At 34.8% G+C, this 27,123-nt stretch overlaps 1 protein-coding gene across 11 annotated transcripts in view; it reads left to right on the top strand.

The window, feature by feature from the left end:
• Positions 1-27,123, top strand: part of LOC135212488 (bromodomain adjacent to zinc finger domain protein 2B-like) — a 99,017-nt gene that overhangs the window by 14,327 nt on the left and 57,567 nt on the right. For 5 of the 11 annotated variants that reach the window (XM_064245965.1, XM_064245967.1, XM_064245966.1 and 2 more), the window contains 15 exons: positions 2,900-3,233; positions 3,839-4,011; positions 4,208-4,273; positions 5,697-6,572; positions 6,811-7,081; positions 7,355-7,533; positions 7,989-8,167; positions 8,402-8,566; positions 12,264-12,321; positions 12,617-12,682; positions 12,853-12,978; positions 13,639-13,683; positions 21,354-21,407; positions 26,601-26,722; positions 26,871-27,067. In XM_064245965.1, the coding sequence (XP_064102035.1) occupies positions 2,900-3,233; positions 3,839-4,011; positions 4,208-4,273; positions 5,697-6,572; positions 6,811-7,081; positions 7,355-7,533; positions 7,989-8,167; positions 8,402-8,566; positions 12,264-12,321; positions 12,617-12,682; positions 12,853-12,978; positions 13,639-13,683; positions 21,354-21,407; positions 26,601-26,722; positions 26,871-27,067 (2,911 nt within the window). The remainder of the gene's footprint in view (positions 1-2,899; positions 3,234-3,838; positions 4,012-4,207; positions 4,274-5,696; positions 6,573-6,810; positions 7,082-7,354; positions 7,534-7,988; positions 8,168-8,401; positions 8,567-12,263; positions 12,322-12,616; positions 12,683-12,852; positions 12,979-13,638; positions 13,684-21,353; positions 21,408-26,600; positions 26,723-26,870; positions 27,068-27,123) is intronic. The other 6 variants (XM_064245974.1, XM_064245977.1, XM_064245969.1 and 3 more) reach the window with 5 other exon arrangements.

The following is a 27,123-nucleotide window of genomic DNA, read 5'->3' on the forward strand; positions in this document are numbered from 1 at the left end:
TATTACATTGAAGGCTGGAAGCAGTACTGATTAACAGCTGACACAGAGCCAAATGGTGGTCAAGGCATGAGTATTATCTCTGCTACCCTGAGTGAGAACCCTGTCTTACTTATTAAAAAGTTGCTTTTCATTTCTTGCCCTATTTTTGCCAAAAGTGACCATTCGTAACTATTTGTAATTGTGGTTCACCTCTCTTCTCATTGCTATTGCAACTTCATCCATGGTGAGGCTCAGAACTTTGTATCAACTACAACAAATGTTCTAGCAGTTATATGTATCACTCTGGTATTCCAGGTTTCCTTATATGTTGCTCCACTTATTCCTTCAATCTGGTTGCTGAATTTTACTGGGTCTTACATTCTGCTATTGGTTCTTTCTATGCCATTTTGATGGAATCATCCACATACTTCTTCCTCGAAACATAGCCCAATCTTAATTTCACCCTCACTGAAAGACCTAAGATTAATTCTTGGAGGATTTTTTGGCTTGGCGTGTAGACCAGAGCTCATCTGCTCTGGCGTACTATTAACGAGCTTAGAGAAAATTTTTGGTTGTTGCTTTGTGGGAATTTTTCATATAGAATTCTAATTTTGCTGGTATTCTTAATACAAATGGTTGTACTACTTGATTTTGGTTTCTTTGAAAATGTAGCTACAAAATTATAGTCAGAATGAGCATTGATTTCATTAGAGAACTGAAATTTCATTACTTATAATGAATAGATTTTTCGAAGAATAAGTAGTGATTAGCAAATTCTTTTTGCACCATGAAAAATTACTAAAAAGTTTCCTTTTAAGATAAATATATTAGTGTTATTTATGTCAGTAATACCAGATAAATTTACAACAATTTCCATGGTTTTTAAGATTTTATTTTGAGTCATTTCCACGATAGTTCTCTTATAAGAGCTACTACTTGTTTGAGTCAGTTATATTAGGTGGTTTATACTTCTACTTTTATTTTTAGAATGGTTTCGATGAGGGTATTTTAAATAGCATCAATAGTTCTCTTTAAATTTTGACTCTAGTAAATGATGTACATGATCTTTTACATTACATGGGATGTTCTGAAACTTGCCAGTTTTTTTTTTGTGTGTGTTAAACTTTCATCAGTGTATAATAAGCCCAACTATAAAGGCTGTCTGTAATCTCTATACCCTCTAAATGAAACAGGTTTGGTAAGTCATGGCTCAGGATGATAGGCGTCAGGAAGAATTAACAGATGATAATTAGAATTAAAATATCTTACATATGTTTTAGTAATACTGTATTATTTGTATTGTGGTACAAGGATATTTTGATTTTGTAACACTGTCAGAAACATTCAGTTCCATTAAGGTTTATTTATTGTTTTTTCTCTGGAAAAAACACCGGTGATCACAACACCGATTATAAGACGGTTGTGCTTTATGAATTTATAGGCACTGTATTTTGTAAAACAATGTTTTGATAATGTCTTAAAAGAAACTGAATTATTTTTGTAATAATGGAAGAAATAGGTATTTTGGGTGGTTTATTTATTTATACAAGCTCTCAAACTGAATGGTTTTGTGTTTACAGCTTAGTTTTATTTTAGTGGTTGCTGTGTTAAATGCACATTTTCACTGGATGTCTGAATTGTCATCCTTGGGTTTTGTAATAACAATCATAGCCACATAAAGTTATCTTATCAATATGAGACTGTTACCAACACTTTTTTATTTTTTATTTTATTTTTTTTAACCTACCAGCTGCAGTCCATAGACTATGAAGTGGGGAATTTGATATAGTGGGAAATGTGTCCATCTGAAATAGAAATGCTTATTTTTACTTTATGCCTAATTGTGAGTTCAGATCAGGCAAGCAAAGTGGCGAATACTGCTTAAACAGTTGTTGTAATGGTTAATAATGGGAGAGCTTCTTCAACTTTTCAAATTCTCACTTTTATTATCTTGTAAATGAGCCTACCTTGATACACTGTAGGCAGCACTGAGGCTTTTTTGCTACATCCCATTGGCTCTAGTCTATATTTTACTTTTCGTTATTTTCTCCCTTTTTCTTTGCATATAGGTGTCCAGTTGTAACTGGAGTTAATTTGTTGGTTTTCAAGTATCTATCTATCTGCTTAAGTAAAAATAAGGGTTTGTATTTTTGTGGGTGAAAAATAGAATTTGAAATAGATTTATGATATAGATACAAACCTCATAAAGAATCATTTTGAACAGGCAAGTTGGGGAGACTTGCTTTACATGGAGAACATTTTATCCATAGTTAACAGCCATTTGAGTACTTTGAGCAAGCAGTGATCCCTTAGTTTTGCCAGCATTTGTCCATATATTAGGCATGGTAATTATAAAGTTCGTTTCAATGGGATATGAAAATGATTAGCAATTTCTGTGTTTTTTTTATTATTTAATGCTTCACTGTAGAGTTCTGCATTCTTTAGAATTGTTATATTGCATGCATTATAATTAGTGCATTTATTGTTAGCTGGTTAAAGTAGACTTTAGTTAGACAGACAATGCAGAATTCTAAAGGAAAGCTTTTCATTCTCTTTTGCATATAGTTTTTCTTGATATATATATGTTTTTTCATTAAAAATTGGAGTACTGAGATGTAGTTACTGTATAGGAATGTATTATTGCATGTCATTTACATCTCTCAAATAAGCTCTGTAGGTAGCAGTTCTAGTGATTTCTGTTCCCCTTTTGCAGATCTTCAGATCTGATTGGAACTCTGGAATGGCATGCATTTATTCTGTGTGTATTATGTTTTATGTATTAGTTTGGTTTTTTTCTCTCTCTTTCCACACCTGTCACCTTCCTGCCTTCCTGTCTGCCTGCACTGTTGTGTGCACGCCGGAATGTTCACTCCATTGTGCACACATCCCTGACCGTCGCACACAAACTCCTTGTGTGCAGCGGGTCGCTGAGAAACTGGCCAGTAATGGGAGTGTGTCCATCTCCAAGGCCATCAGAAATAAGGAGTTAGAGATTATTCCTATATCGCCGGCTGCAAAGGGGACGTCGCAGTCGCATGGAAACGCACCGCCTCACCGCGACAAGTCTGAGCCAAAGGTATCGATATCAACGGTGGGATCTGGGAATTCTCGGTTGTCCAACGGCATACCAACGAGCGGAGGTTGGCGGGAGGAGAGTGCGAGTGTCTCTATAGAGCCGTGTGGGTCTAACAACTCTACTGGTACAGATGATGCTCCATTGAACCTTTCTATGAAGTCGACACCATCTCAAAGAAGTAAGTTCTGTTCACTTTTGGAAAGAATTTTTATGTGGTTTTGTTTTAGCACAAGATAATTGTTGTTGATAAAGACAAGATGGTCTTAGTAAGTGATTAGTTTTTATGGGTCTTTAAACTTTAATTAACTGTTATTAAAGGTGTTCATTTGAAATTATTCTTGGGAAATGAAATGTCTTTTGTAAGTAAAAAATATCTGTAGTTTTTCATTATTTTCTTTGGTGAAATTTATTTGACTAAAATACAGAACATCAGAATAGAAATCATGTCGAGTTTGACTTACTTAAATGACAATTACATTTGTTATAAAGATAGCACTATATTATTCTCACCTGTCTGGATATTCATATGTAAAGAAATCTTGGCATGTATAGGGAAAATTTTGCTAAAAATTTAAAAGTAGAATGATTACATATACGTATATATGTAGTAGGAATTTATATTTAAGTCTTCAGTAGGTTTCAAAACAATTCTGATTATTAGGCTTGCATAGGAAAGGTATAAGACGTGAGGTTTTGGTATTTGGGCGTTTTCAGTTTTTGGCAAAACCAGCCAAATCTTGTAGTTGCAGCATCATTCTCACTACTTACACCAATTTATTTCAGGTTTGAAAAACTCGGATAAAAGAGACCATAAAGAATCACGACTTCCGGTACCCCCCTTAGTAGATTATCCTCCAGGTCTCGCTGGAAGCCTTGGTTCTGGTTTAACCCCTAGTCTAGAAGTGTTGCAGAGTTTGTACGGCCAGCACGGAGAGCCAAGGGATGTGTTAGCCTCTGTAAGTAAAGGATTTTTTTTTTTCGGTTCAAAGGCTTGTGATATGCAGAAATTGTGTATGTCAGAACACATCATTGCAATAATAGGTAGTATAGTTGCATCTGCTGCATATATGAAAGAAGTACATATAAGTAACGTGCAAAGAAGAATCTATGACCGTTGCCTTGAATGACACAGTCTTTGCACGTTTGTTACAGATGCAAGAAGCACTGCAGCGACAACTTCTTGCAGCTGACGGGAAAAGAGAAGAGAAGAAGAAAAGGGTAAGGAACTGTAGTATTGTTCTAGATAACACGTGTAACTTTTCTCTCTATTTTGAGTCTTAGATCTTGGTACTCATGTCTTAAACTCTTACAAATTTTTATTTGTATGTTGTTTCAAGGTTTGGTACTTCAGATCAAATTTGATGGTGTCAAGACAGGGTTACTTATTCATTTGCAGTTTTCCTTGAAAAGAGAAATAAAAAGCTTAGTTGTGTTACTTTAAAAGCTCTGTGATTCAGCTTATTTTTGACCTGCAGATCTTGAGTATTGAGTTCTTGAATAAAGCGCCATATTTGGCTTTATTTCAGTGCAGTGTAAATTATTTGCATTAGAAATGAGACTCTTTTTCAAGATATACAATACTTAACACAATTGTATTAAATATGGAAAGTATAGGTTGCTTAGATAAACCATATTTTAGCATTACCTTTTGTATGCATGTTGCACGTTAAATTTTGTGTGTAAGAATACATGCTATGAGTATCTGAATGAGAACAAAAGATTTATGCTTTCTTGTATCTCTTCACTGGTATTTTTGCATATTTGTAAACATTGTTAGTCATCATTTTCACCATGTAAATGACATAATTGTATCTATACATCTTTATAAGTATTATTGGGTAGTTGTACCAAGTAGAAATCTAGTAGACAGTGGTAGTCAGTCTACATTCTAGTAGCCAGTGGTAGTCAGTCTACATAAGGGTTTGGTTTTGCATGTAAGATGCTAGGAAATATTGTGGCAAATTTTTGAAAATGTGCATCGTATACAGCGTGTCATTTAACTAAACAAAGTAGTCATATCCTTACTACTTATTAGCAAAGTAATGCTCATCATTTTCATTAATTATTTAATGTATTAAAAATTGCAAAACCGAAAGGAATTATGCTTATCATGGTCTCAATTCAGTGCTACTGGAAGAAAATGTAGAGAATAGTGCACATGTTGAAGTTGTAGAAATGGCAAGTTAATTTATTGCTGTGCTAAGTGCCATTCAACTTTCCAAAGTTATAAGTTCTAGCTTCTTGTGTTGAGAAACATGGTAGTGAATTGTGGAAGGGATTGGTGTTCTATTATGCAATTTATTCATGAGTTTTGCCCCACTCTTGGAGAGGTATTTATTGTAACCAACAGATGTGTTCATATGATATTTCTAATGACTGGAACAAGTTTATGATTGGTTATTAAGGTTACACTATAGTTCTGTGCACTTTTGTGCATGTTAGAATGTTGCTGAAGGGTACAGTACATTGTAAGGAAAACAAGAGATGTTTGTTCATCAGTATATCTTCTGTAGAACTTTTCAGGGCGTAAAATGTTTTTTAATATTGTGTGGATGATGGAGAAAATAAGTGTTTTCATCATTTTATAACTGTAGTTTGTAGGCAAGTGTTAACATAATTAAGAAATGCCTCTATCCTTCAGAAAGAAGAGGCTTACAAGCAATCTATTTATCAGATGGAGGATGCCCAGGAGAGGTCAAGACACCTTGGACGTGGTGTCTCCAAGCCGAAAAAGAACACCGTAGCATCTTTATTAGAACAATGTCGAGCTGCTGGAATCAAGCCATCAAGCCTACCTCTGCCTCCTACTACCTCCATTGCTGGAACACCAGTTACTACCTCTCCCCCTCTGCATGTGTCTTCCATGCGCACAGGGGACCCACTGTCACTTACTTCTACGTCTCCAACCTTGAATTCCTCCTCGTCACCGTCACCTTCCTCAATAACGCAGTCTTTACCACCCACGCTTCCTCCTGGTTTGACTCAAGCCCTTCCTCCCTCTCTAACAGCATCTATAGGGTCTCCAACTGTACCGCCTCCCTCAGTGACTACCCCTCCCATTCCCTCTGTTTCGATTTCAGCTGTCACCTCCACGACTACTACCACCACTGAATCTTCAAGTGTAGTTACGACACTATCAACCACTTCACCTCCTTCTGTCATAGTCTCTACAACATCTACAACCTGCACCACAACTTCCTTAACAATATCATCGTCTTCACCTTCCACTCCAGCTCCTTCACCACCTGCAACGACTTCCACCACATTCTCAACGCTCTCATCTGCTCTTTCATCTAGTGTTTCATCTACTTCTACAGTAACTCCATCAGTTTCTGTTTCTCTTCCAATATCTATTCCTCCAGTTTTGTCCTTGTCGTCATCTGTTAGTATAACATCCATAGCACCAGAAACAACCATGACATCAGTACTCAATAAACCTAGTGTCACAATCCATCCTACAACCTCGTCAGGAGAAGATTCGGATAAGGGGAAGGATTTTAGCAAAATAGAAAATTCAGTAAGTAGTCTTAGACAAATGTTATTATTAACCTTATTTTCTTGATAGATTGGATAAAATTTACAAGGGATCTCTTAAAAGCTCTGTAGCGTTATAAACAAAAAGAACTCTAAATGCAGTTTTTATTTGTAAATTGCAAATCAGCTGACCTATATGTTTGGAGGGATTGTTTAGCAGTCACTTTTTTTATATAGGTTCTTTGTGCATTCGGCTGTATGCTATATTTCCATTTTCCTAGGTCGACATTCTGGCAGTTAGTCAAGCCCATGAAAATGGTGGAGAAAAGCCAGTTAAAAAACGTCACATGATAACATCAAGTAGTGTGGATGGGCGTCTTATTACGACTATAAAAGCAGCAACTGCAGGTATGGATTCATCTGAATTAAGTGATTCCGATTCTGATGATGAGTCAACGTCCCTCTCTTCGATTGATGATGAGACGTTAAACCACATTCCATCCCCGTGGCTGAAGCGGGACACACCAGACTCCCCTTCTATTTATAGTGATTGTAAGTAAACACTTTGTTTCGATATCCCTTTTCATTGTTTTTGTAGGTTAGCCTCGTTGATAAGGCTCTTGTACATTTTTAAGGGTAATAACTTGAACTTAAACTGTTTGTTACCTTTAAAAATGATGGACTTTGGACCATAGGAGGATTGTACTTTGGTTTGAGGGAGGAAGGTTGTAATAAACGTAATATGCCAAGTGAGTTTTATTTTATGAAAAACACCATTCAGCCTTTTTTCATTTATATGATCAATTTTTGTTCTTGTTTTTGCAGCTCCACCCACAAAAAAACGGAAAATGATCACTGACGAAGTGTCACTTCGTGTTCCTTTAATGTACGGTTGGAGGAGAGAGACTACAATGCGAACTATTACTCAGTCAGGGGTTCGAGGAGAGGTTATTTATTATGCACCCTGTGGCAAGCCTTTCAGACAATACCCAGATATCATTAGGGTAAGTGTTAATACTTTATTCTGTGCCAGTTATAGTTCTGTTATTCCTTCAATTGTCTTTATATAGTGGTGCATACGTGGTTGTTAAGTCCTTATAATAAGTACCTTGCAGTTATAGAGGTTTTAGGAATTTTAAGCGCCCACATCTCTATCCTTCCCATGTTTCTCCCTCTTACAGGTGATATTGGTATAATTGCTTCTTAATTATTTCCTTTAAGAAATGATAGAGGTTTGAAAGATGACTGACTTTTGGTGCTCGATCATAATGCAGTGGCATACTCGAGTATAGTAATTTTAAAGTTGTTTTAATTAACACTAACATCATCACTGTTTCCATACTGTAAGCAGCCTCTAAATTTTTATCACATTGATGTATGTATGTACGGAAGTACCTTCCCACCCTTTGGCCTTTTCTTAATGATTGACAGTCAAAATATTTTCGAAATTTAATTTCAGTACTTAGAGAAGAATGGCATTACTGAAGTTTCCAGGGACAACTTCAGTTTTTCTAGCAAGATTGCGATCGGAGAGTATGTAGATGCCACCACACAGAAAAAGTACGCAGAGAGTGAGGTCAGAGACAAGATACAAGAAGTTCGTGAGCAGAAAGGCTACAAACCTCAACGAAGACATGAGTAAGATATGGAGCCTATAAGACTGTGGATTTATCTTCGCCTATTACGTATTTGCGAGTTGTAATGGTAACCCGTTGGCTTGTGTGTCTTATTTTTTATAAGGATTTTCAAATTATGACACCTGAAAGCCAATTGATGGTTGCCACAGTGGACTACAAAACAGATATATATACAAGTGTTTAAATTTTATTTTACTATTATTTGTTTTGTGGTTAATTTTCAACTGTATTTCAGTGTTGGTTATACTAACGAGCACAGCTTTCGCCTGCCTGACAGGGAAAGTCGAGACGCTCTCGAAATAGAAGCCGAAGCAATTCTTCGTAGGTTGGAAGCTGAAGAAGAGGCTGAAAAGGCAAGAAAGGATTTTTTAAATCAGATTGAAGAGCAGCAGAAATTAAGGTTAGGAATATTTGTAAAATTGTTTTGTAAAGTTTTGTTCTGGTTTTCTGGATCAAGAGATGTCTATATTTGTGTGATAACAGGTGACTTTCATGTTGCTATTATGATTACGTAGTTGCAAAGCCACAACTCGATGTTTTATTTGAGTATCCTCTTTTTCGTTCTCTTGGTTGACCTCCCAGTTACTGCTATTATTTTGTGTAGGAGTGGGGATTTTGTGCTTTCTGCCGTCATTGCCAAAATTGAGTCACATCCTATATTCTGGCAGATATGGTATCTTTGTTTCTATATAAGAATAAAGAATTTCAAAGCAATGCATCTGGATCTTTACTAAACCTAGATCTCTAAAGATAGTATGTGAAGTATACATATTTATGCCTATACAGGGGGCCCGTGGTTAACGGCGCAATCATTTAGTGGCAAATCGGTTTTATGGCTGTCATAAAAAATGTTCATTAAAAAAATAAAGCATTTTAAGATATTTTTACGGCACAATTTTCAGTTAACAGTGCCGCCAGCGCCGTTATGTCTAACGAGTTCATACATTTGTAGAAATGCCGTTCAGACCATAAAGGTTATGCAAATATTAAAAAATTTTGTGGAGAGTTATTACATAGACGCTTTTCTATGCTGAAAATATCGAGTTACATAAGTGCAAATTTAGCTATGGATGAGTCGATTTATAAATGTTCATGCTTTTATGTTTAAAATGTGTATGAAAATGTATTACATATAGGGTATTTTTATTTCTGCACAGAAGTATGATAAAAAGGCAGCTTTTGAAACTGCCCTTCACGTTACCAAAGAGGATGTTTTTTCATGTTCTTTCTTGTGAGCCACCGCCTGCCACCCTTCCAAAAATATAGAGTTAAAAAAAGTGCAAGTTTAGCAATCGATGTTTTGATTTTATAAATGTTCTTGCTTTTATGTTTAAAATGTGTATGAAAATATATTACATATAGGGTCTTTTTATTTCTGCGCAGAAACATGACACTAAGGCAGCTTTTGAAACTGCCCTTCACATTATCAAATATATGATGTTTTTTCATGTTCATTCTTGTAAGCCGCCGCCTGCCGCTCTTCCGAAAATATTGAGTCAAGAAAAATGCAAATTTAGCAGTTGATGTGTCGATATTATAAATGTTCATGCTTTTATGTTTAAAATGTGTATGAAAATGTATTATGTATAGGGTATTTTTTATTCCTGCACAGAAATATGATACAAAGGCAGCTTTTGAAACTGCCATTTACATTATCAAATGTTTTTTTATGTTCATTCTTGTGAGCCACCGCCTGCCGCTCTTCCAAAAATATCGAGTTAAAAAAAGAGCAAATTTAGTGATCGATGTGTCGATTTTATAAATGTTCATGCTTTTATGTTTAAAATGTTTATGAAAATATATTACTTATAGGGTATTTTTCTTTTTGTACATAAATATGGTACAAATTAAGGCAGCTTTTGTAACTACCCTCCACATTGTCAGTGGATGATTTTTCATGTTCGTTCTTGTCCGCCACTGTTCCGAAAAATGCATGGTGTTATTTTTTTAATTTGGGAGCTAATTATAACTCATTTTGTTAATGAAACTTCAGGTTTTTGTTACAAGTTTTCATGCATTTATGTTTAAAATGTGTATGAAAAATGTATTATAGGGGATTTATTTTATTTTTGTACATAAATATGATACAGTGACAGTACGCTGTCCATTTGAAGTCTTTGTAACAGCCCTTCACGTGATGAAGACAATAGGTTGTTCAGTCGCGCCCAAATAATAAAATTTAATTTATATAATTGAATCATGTTTTTATAACAAATTATATCTACAATTCTTACATAAATTTATTTTAAAAGACAAAACTCTCATATACATTCAATTTTGCAACACTGCAATTTGTTTGTTTTCTATGGGATAGAAATAAAAATATAACTGTGCAACTCTGTTGATTTTTGGCTTTGTAACTCGAGCAAAAAACTGAGGTACGACCGTGCGAGCTCGAGATGCCGCTGCTACTTAGATGGCATAGTGACGAAAATTAAGATAAGCACAGAAGAAAAAGTAAATATGCATCTTTTCCATAAATCCTTTAAGAAGTTATACATTACCTCACTGTATCCAATAATATTATATGTATTCTCAGATTATTGTATTATAAAATACTATGGCAATTCATAAGCCAGTATTCCACGGAGCGGCCAATATTTTGGTTTGAAATCTGCTGATGGCGAATACGAGTTTGTTTCGCCATATTTAATGCAATTCTGAGCTAATTTTCTTGCTTCTAGTTAGCACAAACAAATATCTAGATACTTGACTTATATGAGATAAGGTTATTTTTCCTTATACAACATGTTTTTAGGTGGAAATATGAATTGAATATGTCTCGTTGTGATCATGAACTAATTTTTTTTTTCGTCAACAGATTTCGTTGGCAGCATGTTTATTGCGTAAAAAATTATGGATTCCGTTCACAATTTTCCTTTATATCATTGTAATACAAACTTTACGTTATTTATCTTATATCAGTGTGAAACCAACAGTAAAATGTGTTCTTTCAAGCACAGTAGTTTTGATTAAAAAGATTTTATCTCAATTTTGTCTTTGGTTGTGTTTGATGGTATACGTTTACTGGAGTTTTATCCTGGTTGCCGATGCACTATAATAGACGTTAGCAGCTTGAACAGTTTTCTCAGCTTCAGTTATAACTAAGTTTAAATTTAACAGTATATTTCCCTATTGATCTTTGATCTATATTGATCTTTGATCTGTAGCGAATAAAGTTATTACATTAGGATATCTCAGTTCTATTAGACATAACATCATTTATAACAACTACGGTAATAGTGTACTATAGTACGATGATTGAAATCCAAGCCAAATGGATGTTATCCAATTTGGTTGTACTTAGGAAAAAAAAAGTTTTTTCTCGTTCGGTTGTTTATGGCTCTAAAACGTTTATGCAACGAGTATTACTTTAAAACCATACTTTCATCATTCCTATTGCTGTTTTTGAACTTAAGTAACTAGAAGATGGGGTAAAGTTAGGCTATTGTAATTTGGTCTCTCATAAAATCGGATTATCGTAAGACGAATTATCATAACTTACTTGAACACTTCAGCTACCTGTACACTGTATAAAACCTTATTATATCTTTGCATACTCTAGACATCCAAAGGATTAAAGCTAGGCTTTTTTCACTTTACAGTATTTATAAAACTATAATGTACCGTACAGTACTACTGTACAGTAAATTCTATAGTACTATACTGCTTAAATATAATTTTACTTATCGCACCATTGCGTGATTACGGCGCCATTTGACTGGTCTAGGCGCTGTTAACAGGTCTAGAATTTCGAAAAAAGGTGTCTGGCAGCCGTAGGCTTTAAAATCTCTTAGCGTTGAAAATCACTTTGCGTCAGTGGCCAGGAACAGAACCCCTGCCGCTAACCGAGGGCTGCTTGTACTATGTTTAGATATTTTGAAGGATTACCAAAGCATAGATCTTGATCTAATTCAGAATGACTTTGTGATGATGGTTATTGCAATATCATCTTATAGTATGTTTAAAATTTATCAGAGCAGCCAGTTTTAATTGGAATGTGTTTTTAATAATTCAGTATGCTCTGGTAAGATTTTTCATGAATTAGATATTCATTTTCTTGTCCGTTATTTATGTGTATTATGTATATTTTTCAGAATACAAAGAGAACAGGAAAGGATAAAAAAACAAGAAGAACTAAGAAAAGAGAGAGAGGTTTGTATATACTTGGAATTTTGTTAAAACAATAAATTTAAAAGTAGTAGAAATTCCAGTTATTGAAGTGTTTGCACTTGGCAATAGATATACATAATTATTTTAAATTTTTGAACTCGAGGTAAAAGTGATTTAGTAGATTTTCATTTTGGTAAATACCATTCTTTATGCAGGTATGAAGTAATGTTTTTATAAGTTATATACAGTGATTGTTTTTTACAGGTCGGGTTCAAATATTAATTCACAGAATTTTTCTAATTTCTGTCTCTAAAATCAGTGATATCTCATTTTTCAGGAGTTAAGAAAACAGAGAGAAGAAGAGAACAGACAAAGATTATATGAACAGTTAAGAAAAGCACAGGTAAGTGATGCATCAGAATAATTGTATTGTTAACGAAAGTTTTTATGTTTTTAATGTTGTATGAAAATCTTGAGTGAACTTCTATATCGTAATCAACTATTAATATCAGTAATTACAAATTCACATGCTCTAGCTGGAAGTGTGTTGACTCCATACTACATTTCTTTAAGGGAGATTCAGATCTGCTAGATAGAGAGAGAGAACTACTAGGTAAGGTTTCCATCCTGCATTCCAGCAGCTTCTCACCATCTGTCCCTATTAGATTATGGGAATGGGGACTTCAGCAAAAGATTGTGGTTAGTGCCTACAAAACTTCCTTCTGTAAGTTCCTACTGACAAAATAAGGGGACTACAATATTCATTTTGAGTGTCTGTCGCACATTTTGTTCGACCAGTATCTTGTTAATGCTCACCGTGTGATTCCAGGTTCTTATGGTTAAAGATATTTCATTTAATCTTGCTACAGATATAGATCACTGAGTTCACAAAAGAAAATCTTTTTATTCTCGGCATCAATAACTTAGATGTGATGCCAGTAAGTGCCCAAGTGCCTGTATTTAAGGTGAGCGCTAAGCCAAAAACATTATATAACATTCCAAATTCCATAGATTTTGAATACAACTTTGCCCCATAGCTTTTGCACTATACAAAATAGAGGCTCCTCTGAGATACTCTTCCTTCATAGAATGTGGTATGAAGTCAACACACTATGAAGCATCAGGCTATGTAAGATGATGTTTTATTTGATACAAACTTTAAGTGTGATAAGCCTTCAACTATCATCTTAATTAGCATCAGTGCATGGCATTTTGCTATAGAACAATTTTTTTATAATTCGGGTAATTTATTAGGAAAAATTTATATGCAGTGAAGTTTTTCACTTCAGAGGGGTTTGCCACCCACACTAGCTTGTCAAAATCAAGTTTAACGAGCTATTTTTCTGTATTTTTTCGCAGGAGAGAGAACAGGAGAAACAGAAGCAGAAACTGTTAAAGGAACAGGTAAGTTCCCCGAAGAGTCCAACATTGGGAAGCCCTTAGGGTCTGAATAAAAATTAACAAGTGGATTTTGGGCGTTAGGAATTGAGGGGATGCTTTTGTTCTGTATGTGGTCTCAGAAAAATGTGCCTTGTTGAGTTGAAGATGAAGAAAACCCATTATTTTCAGCCCTCCCCTTCTTTCCTTTTGATGAAATATAAAAGGATTCAAAGTGTGACATTGATATCTGTTCGGATGAATATTAAAAAACTGTAAATTGTCCTGGCTATTTTCCATTGTATAGTGATAGCTTCAAATAATGTGTTTTTGGTATCATCCTGTTAGTATTAAATTCTCACGTAACTGGTTAAGGTTTATTAGTTATTGTAGAGGTAAGTTTAAAAGGTAAAAATTCATATCAGAATCTGTTTTTTGTAACTTTTGGGCAGTTTGATAGCAGCATTTAATGTTATTACAAATTGAGTTCAGCATTTTTCTTAGTTGTGTGTGCTAGAATGGCCTTCAGAAATGTTACAATGGAGTCTTAGTTATACAACTCCTGGTTATCTGCTGTAATTTAATGCAACTAAGTGTTCTTACCCTCCAACCCTCCAGTCTTAGTATTTCTTAGAAATGTTTTGGCCTTCAGTTTTCATTTTGAGCTATATTCATTGCTTATGTTGAATTTAAATTATTTTTTTTGTTATGCAGAAAGTAATCACTAGGTGATTCCAGTTACTGCTATACTATTTTACTTGACTACATTTTTGTTCAGTTACTTTTCTGTTCAGTTCATTCTTGTTAAGATGTTCAGTAATGTATTTTCTGTATACAGCATCATTTCAATCCAGTTTCCTTCCATTCCTAGTTTTCTGGCCACAGTGGTTGTTGATTTTCATATTCGGCGAATGCTACTGTGCACCAGAACATCACAAGATTTGGTGTAACAAAATGAGTTTGGTAGTTAGGTAGTATACTGTATTTGTTTGTCTGGTTTCCGTATTAGGTGTAGAATTTAATTTGGATCTATATTTGGTTATACTTTAGAGTGACATGTGTCCTTGTTTCCTTTGTCAGCTATTGCAAAGCTCAGTTCAGAGTTATAGGCATTATAACAGTTTTCATTGTTGTTACTGTTCTTATTATGCATAGGTAGTCATATTTTTACTGTTTATACACATAAAATTTCTGTTAGTTATGTAAAATACCAGTTATATACAAGACCAGCAGCTTTCTCTCTCTCTCTCTCTCTCTCTCTCCTCTCTCTCTCTCTCTCTCTCTCTCTCTTCTTTTGAATCTGTACATGTATTATTGGTAGAAAGAACTTTGTCCTAAATATGAATTGCATTTTATGGCCTATAGTACTCTTTAAGTCCTTGTCTCTTAAACAGTGGTTAAAAATTGCGTTAATTTATTGTGTTTCATGTCAACAAGTTTCTTGTGTTTGATGCCTGGACAGTCTATCTATCTATAGATGGAAAAATTCTCGCAGGTGAATATTTCTTCACTGCGAACAAAACAGTGGATGGAGATTCATTTAGTATGTAACTGTAAAGGAATTTCGCTTTATTGACCTGATAGAATATGCATATATCTGTGAGAAGATGGCTCTGAATCTGTGCAAATGAGGTGTGTATATGAAGCATAGTTTACTTATTTAGTGTGCTGTGAGCATGATATCTTAAATCTTTTGATTAAATACAGTGTATCCTCTCAAAACTGAAAGATATTGGTTAAGGTGGATGCCTGAATTTATCTGAAGCACATAGCCCTCTGAAAAGTAATAGCCTCATAGATCACAAGCTTAGAAACTCCATCTCACCACTTACACACTTTTACAGCTCACACCCACACTGAGTACACTCAGAGAAGAGAATTAACAAGAAAAATGAAAGTGAAATGGATAAAAATGGGCAAACTAAAACCGGCATTAAACAGATAGACAGTAAACACGTCCTATCTTAAAGGCGGTAGAAAGATAACTGGTAGTTCACGGGACGCCAAGGGCATTCTGGGTAATACATGCCCTGTGACCGGGTATAGATGCCAATAGTCCCTGGATTGCACAAGTTTAATATTAATTCTACCGGTTTCCAGCTTGGCGCTAGTAAATCCTAATGTTAAGACCGAAGGGTTGTTTGTTATGAAAAATACAAATTAGTTACAAATTTGTCATATTCCAGTGGTGCACTACATATATGGAAAATCCTTCCTTACTGAAGTGGCTCCTCTACCTTGTGTTATACTGGTTCTACATAAATTGTAACCCTAGCTTGCATTGTGCTACCACAAAGGAGAGAGTTATCTTAAATTTTCATACTATTATTTTCCTATGTAAAGATCAAAGGAGAGGCTTACTAACAACCAAGCTTTTGTAAATGTTGCTTTCACCAAACGTTAGTCATGGTACATCATCTTTCTGAGATGAGCGGTGGTTAGAAGGAACAATAACCTGGGTGTTGTATCCTTGTAGAGTTTCTTTCGTGGTTGCTTTTAATGGACTTCTTGGTAATTTAGGGTATCTGATAACTAATGTTTTCAGGCTGACCCCAGGTAGGCTACCCCAAACCTCACATGATGAGAACTCATTACCATCGTTGTTTTTATGTCGGATTTTCATATTATGGATTTTGATGTGTAATGAGATTTTGCCACTTTTCTGTCTTGTGCACTTTCCACCTGCTCCCATCTGGTCAAGGTCTTTCTTTGTGCCCTTTTCCCTGATTTTCTGGGCCTTAATACTCTTCATATTGTTGCTTCCAACACTGACTTAACAGTTCCTCATCCCTCCTCATATCATTGTCAAAACATTTCAGTTTTTGAGTTCCCATTTTATTTCCCAGCTTCTGACACCAATGGATCTCATATTAGCCTGCTTCATTAAAAAGCATTTGCTCCTTTGTTTGAACTTGGAGACATTCCAGTTATTCAACTATGTGAGTGGGAAGATCATTACATAATTGGGTCATAGCTTATCAAAACTTCTAGAAAACTTTTGATGACTGAACCTCATGAAAGGAAAGGCAAGACTTAAAATTAACTGTCATTCTAGTACTGTTTGGTGAAGGATAAAATCTGGGAATATCTGATTGCAGAGAGTGGACAGAATTATGAGAAATCATATGAAGGATGCATGGTCAGCTAATAATTGGATATGTATGCTAGAGATAAATGCTGAGATCTGGAAAAAAGAAAGTCAACAAAATTCAAAGATTTTGTTCAACAGTTTGGTGTGTTTGTTAGTTCATTTGTCAATCATTGCCTCTAAAACTCAACACCTACAATGAAAAGTAGATGTTATGGAGTTATGAATCCAGTAATATCAATAAAATGAATTGAACCAATCGTTGGATTATAGTAATTAAAAAAACAAACACGACTTTGAATTGGTCAGACTTTTTTTTACCTATGAATGTTTAATGGGTAGCCCAAGAGACCAGTCAAGCCCAAAACGACCCGATCCTGTATGCAGAGGATGTGGGTCAACACTAACAGCTAAACACATTTTATGTGAATGTCAGCTCTTCAACCAACAAAGAATACAAAGTTGTAGAAACAAATTATGCAGGAAAATTTTGTCATTATTTGAACTTGACCCAGTTATAACACTTATAAAGCAGTGGAGTTTATTTATTCAAACTTATTAATCATAAAATAGCTGACTCCATGCAGACAGATCTAGTCACTCAAACTCGAAAGATCTTACCAGGAGAAAAGTTTCAGTGCACTTACCCAACTCAGACTCTGTTGGCCTAGGAGGCGAGCGTCATTCTTTCGTACGATTACTTTGAAGTTGGTTGTACTGCCATGTTTTTTCAAGATTATGGCTACTGTTTTCCATTATTGTGATGTGCTATTCATGTTTTCTTTCAAATATCTGCTCATTTATGCTGTTTTACTTTGATGTGTAATGTATAGCTGTTAGTGGTTTCATAATATTTTAGCACCATTTTTTAGAGAAGTTGGTGGTGTACTCATCACTGCTGTGCCACTGTGATTACAGTATTTGCTTTTCAGTGTTATTGAGCAGTGGCCAACAATGTTTCCTTCTGCAGACTTTAGTGCAAGTCGGCTGGACTGTGACTCACTGATTCCACTATGCTCAGAAATCAGTAAAACGAACATTATGCATCTGACCCTGCATTTGGTGATTCTCATCATTTCCTATTGTGATTCTCATCATTTCCTATTGTGTCATATCATGGCTACAGGTATAATGGCTCCTCTTGTTTAAAGGAAGAGACATTGAATGTCCACATTCTAAAACCTGCCTTCTCACTTTATCAAGCTTCACCACAGTTACACTCTCCATACGATATCCCTGAGATAGTAGTACGATACCTTTCTCCCAAGGTTTTCAGAGCGTAACATTTGGAGTAAATATGTAAATCTGTAAATAAATGTATATCATATAGTGTGAAATTTCTTTTCATTTTTATATTGGTAAAACATGAAAAGATCCCATATTCATATGGATATTTGGAGTGGAGAAAAGAAGCCAGGTAATTAAGCTCCCTAGCTAGGGCCACCCATCCTTAGGACAGGTTAGGTAGTATACTATAGTAACTAAGAGTAAGTTTGGTTATATTCACAAGTTACTATGCAGTTCAGATCAGCAACAGAAAAATAAGAGAATGACCTAGAAAAATTTGCAGTCCTTTACAGTGCCAAGTTTTCAAGTTCCCCCACTTGATAGCTAGCCAAAATAGGTTTGGATTTACAGACAGCCTGAAGGAAATGTTGAGCCTTCAAGTCAGACTTTTCTGCGCAGACACCATTCAAGAAAGTGGAACTTATTTTGCAATATGGTGATTTACTTCTGGCTTCAAATGCACTGCTTTCAGTTTTCTCCCATTCATTTGATCTTATCCCAGTTTATTGGGCAACTTTTTTTTTTAACTGTATTGCTCCAATTTTCACTCCCATTGTAGGAACAAATCTTTTTGACCAGTACAAAGGGAGTGAGGGAATGGGTCCTTGTAATATCTTTTTTTTTAATGAAAATATAGAGTACAAACCTTTTTTTTTTAATGAAAATATATGGAGTACAAACCTGCTTCTTGCTATTTGGTAATTGTCACACCAAGTAGATTTGCGAGAATGTTGTTATCATTTCTTAGCATAATACAAGAAAGGGTAGTAGCCAATTGACCCAAGCTTGTTATACATAGGTCATTTCCTTTTAACAAGGAAACTGCAGCCCTTCACTAGGCACTTCTCTGCCTTGGACAGTGGGTATTTTGGATTTAAGCCATTGGCATATCCTAGGGCACCAGTGTCCAGGATGTACCGTTAACTACCATCCAGGTGACAGTCCTTATTAATGCACTAACCTCTTACATGTATATATAGTTGCTGCTGTCCCCTTAGAGGAAGGGGCTCATTTGCCATTTAAGATCCCTCTCTCACAAGGCTACATAACTCTCCTCTAGGCACTTTTCACATTTCTAGAACAGAAGTGTACAGTTAGTACCTGAATGACTGCCACTGTAGCAGTCATTTTTTATTGACTGACCAATCGCTGTAACAAGGGGTGGCTTGTAGGAAATTTTTAAAAAAGGGATATTGCTTCATTCATACCTTGTATGAGAGAGAGAGAGAGAGAGAGAGAGAGAGAGAGAGAGAGAGAGAGAGAGAGAGAGAGAGAGAGAGATAGAGTATGTTGTTAGTGAGTGAATGGGCTGGTACATGGGTGTTTCTAATTATGTATTGGGGGAGTGTTGTGTATAGTGGCTGTGCATGGTGCACTTAATTTTATTTCATCTTTCTGTTTCTTTAATCAACCTTTCTAGTTGTCATTTCTTTTTATTTAATATTTGTATTTTGGTAATATTTTAATTCTTCCCTGTTCACACGTTGGTGTACGTATGTAATTTTGCTTCTGAAATATGTTATAGCAATCAGTGTTTATGTGATTTGGATCTTAGTTGCTTTTCAGCAGATAATCTAGTGTCAAAATTCATTCACGATGGATATACTGTACTGATTGGTATTTTCAACTATTTGAGTGTTTTATGTGCTTGCAGTATCCGCTCAGTGATAAGGTCTTGTCTTGAGTGTTAGGGCATATCCAAGTATGTTATTCATCTTTTACGTATTGATATTTTTGTTGAGTCGTAGAATTTTTTTTAGTCAGGCTAAGGCACACACATTCCCTATTATACCTTCTGCACTTTAAATTCTTTTGGATGTAATTTACCCAGCCTGCTCAGTATGTGTTACTCTTGTAATCAGAATTGTAATTTCAATCAAAGGGATAATAGTAATGGCAGGGAGAATTTCGATTCCAGACATTGAAGTTATCAGAATGGTCATTCCATCCTTGTGTTTTATTCTCAAGGTATTTTTTTCTGTATGGTGCTGATGCAGGTCATTTTTAGAACTGTCATTTGATATGTGCTGTAGAGTAACCAATGAAACTAGACAGAAGACATTCCCCCTCACTTCTCAAGTGTAGGATTGTAGTGCAGGCTTTCTTTTGAGTACCCCGTTGCTTTACGAAGGAAAGTAAGATTTAAGCCACAGTTTTCTAAAGCCACTCTTAATACAGACATTTGCACATCTGAAACCTTTATACTGTATCTCAGAATGCAGTTTGTCATTAAAGAATGGTCTTATTTTGTTCTCCATGGGCTTCCTAACTTGGTGGTTATCCATTCAAATGCCAGTAAAATGTTGTTTGATGTTGTGAGTCTTGCAATATGCTAAAGTAAAAGAGGGAAATATTTTGTTATATACAGAATTGTGTAACACAACTCAAGAATAATATCAGTGTAATAAACTGTCCTGATAACCTTATTCCAAGTAAAGATCAATAGTGTGTCATTTTTATTTTCTGGAGAAAGGTCATTTGCCTTTTACAATATCATGATTGTATCATGATTATGATGTTATATTTATACATTAATTTACTACGCTAAACCAGAGTGGCCATTCTGCAATGTCAACGTTCTTTCTGAACTTTGAATCAGTTATTTTAATAATTCAAAGGGGTTTTATCAGAGAGATTCGGTGAGATCTGATCATGAGTAGTTGGTAAGAATTTGATTCACTGTTATATTTAAAAAGTGTTGTCTCTTTCATTTTATCCTTTGGGATACTGTACGTTTATTGTATCTTTGAATTAGTTAATCATGAACATATGAATACTAGGTCTATTTAACAATACATGTTATGATTTATTTTTACTCCCCAGAGTTGATCGTTAGATTATTTAAAAACTTAAGAAGTAAGTCTTGAGATGTAGTCACCATACTTTCATTGTCTCAGCTAGTACACATATATAAGATACAGTACTATTCTGTGTAGAATTTTTATGGTATATATTGAATAGTGTATTCTTTCAATTTTTTGCCATTTTCAGAAAGGATAGCTTGCAAAAATTGCTTTTAAAAATTCTAGAAAGACCTCAGATGTAAAAGATGTGCATTTTAATAATTGTTTTAGATTTTTTCAACTATTTGTGATTGTCCACCGACACTCTGAGCTCCATGATGTTAAGGGTTTGATTCGCATGCTCTGATCCCATAGTATGTGTCAACACCAGCTCTAATGATCTTCAGACTTTCACAGATCTGTGATTTTCTTAATCGTTATTTTGGAGAAATCAACAGACCTTAAAAGAATGGGATGAGGCATCATCATTGCTGGTTGTTCCACGTAACTGACACTCTGACATTATTGTTGTTCCGCAGTTGTATCTACAGGAGCTCAACAAACAGCGTGAAATGCTCTACACTCTTGAGCTGGTATGTCCTTCCACCCTCCCTAATGAAATGTTTCACCAGGTCACCTGTGGTGTTTTGAGATGGCCCAACATAATGGGACAAATTCCCTCTTGCATACAAAGAGTATTGCTTCTAGAAAAATCATAGAATCTTTTAGATTAAACACTGGAAATACTGCCTCATTTGGGCTATTCTGACACATGTGTGACTTGGTGAAAGCACCTGCACAACCCACCACAAATCTTTTATTTGTATATGCTGTATATAGCCTTCCCTCTTTCCAAGTTTTTATGCTCAATTTCTTAAACCTTGCCATGAGTACAAATTTTATTGCTTGCTGTTGCTTCTTTAAAATGCCCCATGTCACTCATGTTCTAATACTATGATTATTATTAATCTGATATCTTGAAAACAGATTCTTGAATGGTCCTGAGACTGCTAGTCTTCCGTTTCTTACTGATGACATTAGTCCTTTCTTAACGTTGATTTTGCTAAATGAATTTCAAGCTCATTTACGAGGAGGAGCTAACCTACTGTGGTATTTTTAATACAGTTTAGTGGTTACTAAAATGCATTTATGAAGGCCTGTTATTTTGCAAAAAATTTAGGTTGTCATGTACATGCTTTTCGGAATAACGTTAGTATTTCTGCTATTGTTATTAATGGATTTTAGAATTGTATGCAAACTTTTCATGATGTCAAAACCATACATTGTGAAATTTTGCCATATGTGTACATTCAGTCATCAAGTGAAATTTATAAAATTGTCAGCCATGGCCTTTTAATATTTTTAGTTGCGGGTTGGCAAAATAGTTCATTCTCTCCTTAGAGTAAAGAAACATTTTTGCAAGTATTTTAGAGAACTTAATTTTTGGGTCGTGAGCTGTGAAGTTTTTCCCTATCTTGCTGTAAGGGTAGAAGGTGATTTTTATTCATATGCAGATGGCACCAACCAATATTGAGGCACTGATATTAATAACAATGAACTATATAACTGTTTGAGAATGCTACATATGCCAAGACTGTTTTTGAGATCAATCTACAAGCATGTGTGGCAACCAAGATGTTCCTTAATAGGAAAATTTTGTTTACCTTAAAGGAAGTTATCAGTAAAAAAACTTCTGAAGATTTTATACAATTACAAATATTGATCTACCAGAGAAATTGATTTAGCTATATATACTAAAATTGATACTAGCTTTGCAGAAAGTTTAGGGTCTGAATACTCCATTCAAGAATCTGGTTACTAATTATGATTACTGTATTTATAGATTGGCTCATTGTCTGCTTTAGTTGTAGTGGCCTCAGTACAGTACTTAATTGCATGTATTTTTGAGACTTCTTTTCTATATATCTCGGTTTCTTTACATGGTGATATAAGCTAGTGATTTGTGTGTTCATTTCAGATTGATTTTGACAAATTAGAACAAAGTTTCTGAGAAAGATACTCATGAATTTTGTTTATAAACTACAAGTTAATGTTTGAACATTTCAGTTAGATACAGAAGCTCTGAGTTACTTTTAAGGTATTTATAAAGTCAGCATTACAAGCAGGAATGTTTTGAAATTTAATACAGTGGTTGCCTGAGAAAATTTTGCCAAACAGAATCCCCTGAATGCAAGTGACGTAAGTATTTTATAGATTAAATGGAAATATATGGGAAGAAAACTATATTCACAATGAATATTTTTGTGTCAGCTAAAGCAATATTATTTAAATATGTTTAAATATGTTTAATAAGTGCTGTTAGTGTTAAGTTTTCAAAATACCAGTGTACAGTTCATAATTTTGATGAGGGATTGCTAGCATGTATAATTGCAAATACTGTTTATATTTTTGAATCGGTATTTCAGTTACTAAAGTAGTTGTGTTTAACATTGTGATGGTTATTAGGAATGGGTCTTGATTGAAAAGAGGAAGAAAAATATAGAGAGTCAGAAGACAACAAGGTAACAAGTCTACCAAACAACATTATTTGGAAAGCTTGCGTGACACCTTCAGACTTTAGTTAGAGAGCGAAATACGGGTTTCTTATCAGTAGATAGTATACATATGTGCCTTAATAAATAATCTCATGTTCATATTCTTAGGAAAGCCATAGTACATAGGGTATGACAAAATCTAAAACTAAAATGGTGGGTTTATTAGCAACACCTGACAATATGTAGATATACATTAAAATATTGCGGCTAGTGGGTTATGTACAAGTGCTCATACGTACTCTACATCAAAGGATTATATATCGTCTTAAAATTGGTTGCACTTTTTTCACACCAAAATATTTGATGAGCCGTACACATAACCCAGTTCCTGTATGTTGAGGATATATACTCTAATACATGTCAATAGTACCATAACAGTTCAACATATTTTATGGAATTGTCCAAACTCTAGTTAGTAGTAGATTTCAAATTTTGGAACAAATCAGCTACAGTAATGAATTTTTTTCATGAATTTTGATGATTCTGGTTAATCCAATGATCATTTTGTAAAAAAATATTTGAATAGATAAACTTTTGAATTCATTGATAAAAGCTAACCCTTTGGAGCAGACCTGTAGTAAAGATATTGTTATATGGCTCACATAACAATATGGAAGAAAGGTAGAACCGGGCTTGAAATGGAAAAAAGACTAGTCATGTTGAAAAAGTTTTTTTTCCAATATTGGTCCCCTCCAGGTATATTCTTTACCTTATCAAGAGGGGTAAGTTGAAGTTTCATAAATTTTTAAAACGTAGCTTGCAAGAAAATGAGGTATTAAGGCACACTTTTTCAGTTTGCATCATGTCTTTAAAGCATTACTCTGTGCCCAATTGCATTGTTTTCTACCTCTTGTTTGTCATTTGTTCCCTTTGGCCTTTTCAAACTAGACACTTGTCTTCTGAAGTGACTCGTATCTCTTGTTGATCTCGGGGTTTACATATTTTGTTCGTTGATTAATTCATTTAGTTCTGTATACATCTCCCAAAATCACAAATGTTTTGAAGTATATGTATTTTGTGAGGCCTCACAAGATGTTTTGTCACACTATTTAAGTATATACCCTACTGAGAATATGTATTGTACAGTTGTATCCTTAATATAGAACTTTTTCAGTTGAGTTAGGTATTGGCAGTAGAAAAATATACTTTTCTTAATTGTACGTTTAGGTTCATTCTTTACAGTTTTGAGACTCATGTTCCCTGCTTTAAATATTATAGGAATTGAAGTGTTTTTTCTCATTTTATTTGCTAGGCACTGAACCATAACTAGGAGTATTCAGTACTTACATTTTCTTAGCAAATTTTTTATTGCAATTTTGATATTACCTGGTGCTGATGTAGTGTTGCAGTTAACTTTTTTGAGGAATTAAAATAAATATCTTTAAAAATTGTTTAGAAAGTTAGCAAACATTTAGGAACCTCTTTTATTGGTGATTTAATTTCTTCATAGTTTGGATTGATCACCCCAAAATTGTGGGGTAGGTTCATTGCCTTTAGTGTATTTAACATTGAATGAAGGAATTGGTATTTTGTTCAGCTGTGTGGATAAAGAAGTCCAACCCCTTGGTTTGGTAAAAAGGAAAATGCTTAGTGTTAATGTTAGCAAGTCTCATTGAAGGTGGGAAAAAAATTAAGACGCATGGCTGCACAAATTGTTGAGGATGACATTGATTGTAGAGTTTTTATAAGGAAATTGTGAGTTGCAAGATCTTAGGCATATGAGTGTAAATCATTTGATATTTTGCAGTTGTTTTTCCTGAATTGAAAACAAGAATGTTTGGTCATTTTCTTCCAGCCATTGCATTGTGTTTCTGCATGCAGTTTGTAGGTCTATGATAGCATGTGCCCTTGCTTGAAAATAACCCCAGTGCACTATATAAAAGTGGTTTGCCTTGTGTCCTGTGTAGTAATGTAAGTCTCTCTCTCTCTCTCTCTCTCTCTCTCTCTCTCTTCTCTCTCTCTCTCTCTCTCTCTCTCTCTCTCTCTCTCCTCTCTCTCTCTCTCTCTCTCTCTATTGTGTAAATGTTTATGTTGAAACAGGTAAGTTTGCCTCTTGCTAATGATATGATTTATTGTTCTTGCAACAGGGGAATATAAAAAAAGTTTAAATTGATATAAATGTTTCTCTTACTGAGGTGAAAAAGGATTAAATGTATTTAAATTTGCCTAGCAGTTGATTATCACAAAGATTATCTTTTAATTATGTTGTGATGATAATCCACTTAAATAAATTATGCTACAATATGTGGCTTTGTTTTAATGCTCTTAAAATGCTTATTTACATGATGAACAGCAGTGAGTGAAAGAAAGTGTACAGTTTTCGGATTTACAATGAAGTAGTATCTGAAGCTACTATTTTTCATTACATATATTAATTTTAAACTGGTATTATTTTATTAGATTGTGACACAAGGGCCAATTTAAGGTGCGCTTTTCAATTTACCCAATTTTACTGTTGGGGTTTCAGTTTGGTTTAAATAGACTATTTAAACTCTCAGTTACTGACTTTGTCCTACCAAGCTTTTCCATGAGTATCCTCTTTGTCTCTTACATTTTCTCTCAAATTATGCACTCAACTTTTATTTCTTTCTGTGTTATGGGGGATTTGACATTTTCTGGAATCTGCAGAATGTACCAGTGTGTTGTAATAGAACCCTCCTTATACATTGGATGTTTTTTTGATGTACTACAGTTCTACTTCCAATTCTGTAAGTGACCTTAGTAGAATCTCTCTGGTGCAGTATTTTTTTGTATGATATCTGGGGTTTGGTGTGCATAATACTGTACTTTTCTTTCTCTGGTTTTGAACCATCATGTTGTACAAAGATATTATATTTGTTTTAATATTTACGTCAACGTCATGTTCATCATTTATAGATTGTAGCATGATTTGTGGAGTCGTTTGCTTTCATTTCCAGTTCTGCATATTCAAAGTAGTTAAGAATTTGAGTTGATTGTGCTGTGCTAGCACTTCAGCTGAATTTTCTTTCAAGGTTACTGAGCTTTTGCTTGCCTTATTTTTTTTTAAAGATTTTTAAAAATATATTGACAACAACAAGGCTCACTTTTCTGGATAAGTTTTGTAGGTGTAAGCCACTTTTGATAACTGCTGTGATGCAATGCATTGAGCTTTGTCTTTTTTTTGCTGTCCTTTTGAGCCTATCTTAGACTTTGCTTTGAAATTGTCCATTGCTATGTCCATCTGTTATTGATTGTCTTCTAATGAATTAGGAGCGGGAGAGGCGGAGATATCACGGGGTCCTAGTGAGAGCTATTGAAGCGAGAAAGCGCCACGAGGACAGGGAGAGGAGAAGAGAAGAAATGAAGGAGGAGAAACGGGCAACACGAGAAAGGTAAACCTCTTTTCCCACTGAACTGTTGACTTCTGTTAGTGATTTATTGGTGTGCTAAAATTTATTTAGTTTTGTTTAATGATGTATTCTACAATAAAGGACTTTTGAAATATGAAGATGATATTCATCTATGATGCCATTACTCTAGAAAACGGGAAGAGCGTCTGCAAGCCAGAGAACTTAACCTGTTACTGAAGGAAGTAAAGGAAGACATGGAGTTGACAGATCATGTACCTTTGCCTGAGGTTGCCCGTCTGGAAGGCCTGAGACTTCCGCCGGAGGCCTTTGGGAATATCCTGATGGTGTTCGAATTCTTACATAACTTTGGAGAAACCTTAGGATTTGGTGTGTTCTGATAACCATTATTGTAATATGTGTAATAAGACATTATTATTTAAAAA

Source organism: Macrobrachium nipponense, chromosome 41, assembly GCF_015104395.2.
Source record: "Macrobrachium nipponense isolate FS-2020 chromosome 41, ASM1510439v2, whole genome shotgun sequence".
Classification (NCBI taxonomy): domain Eukaryota; kingdom Metazoa; phylum Arthropoda; class Malacostraca; order Decapoda; family Palaemonidae; genus Macrobrachium; species Macrobrachium nipponense.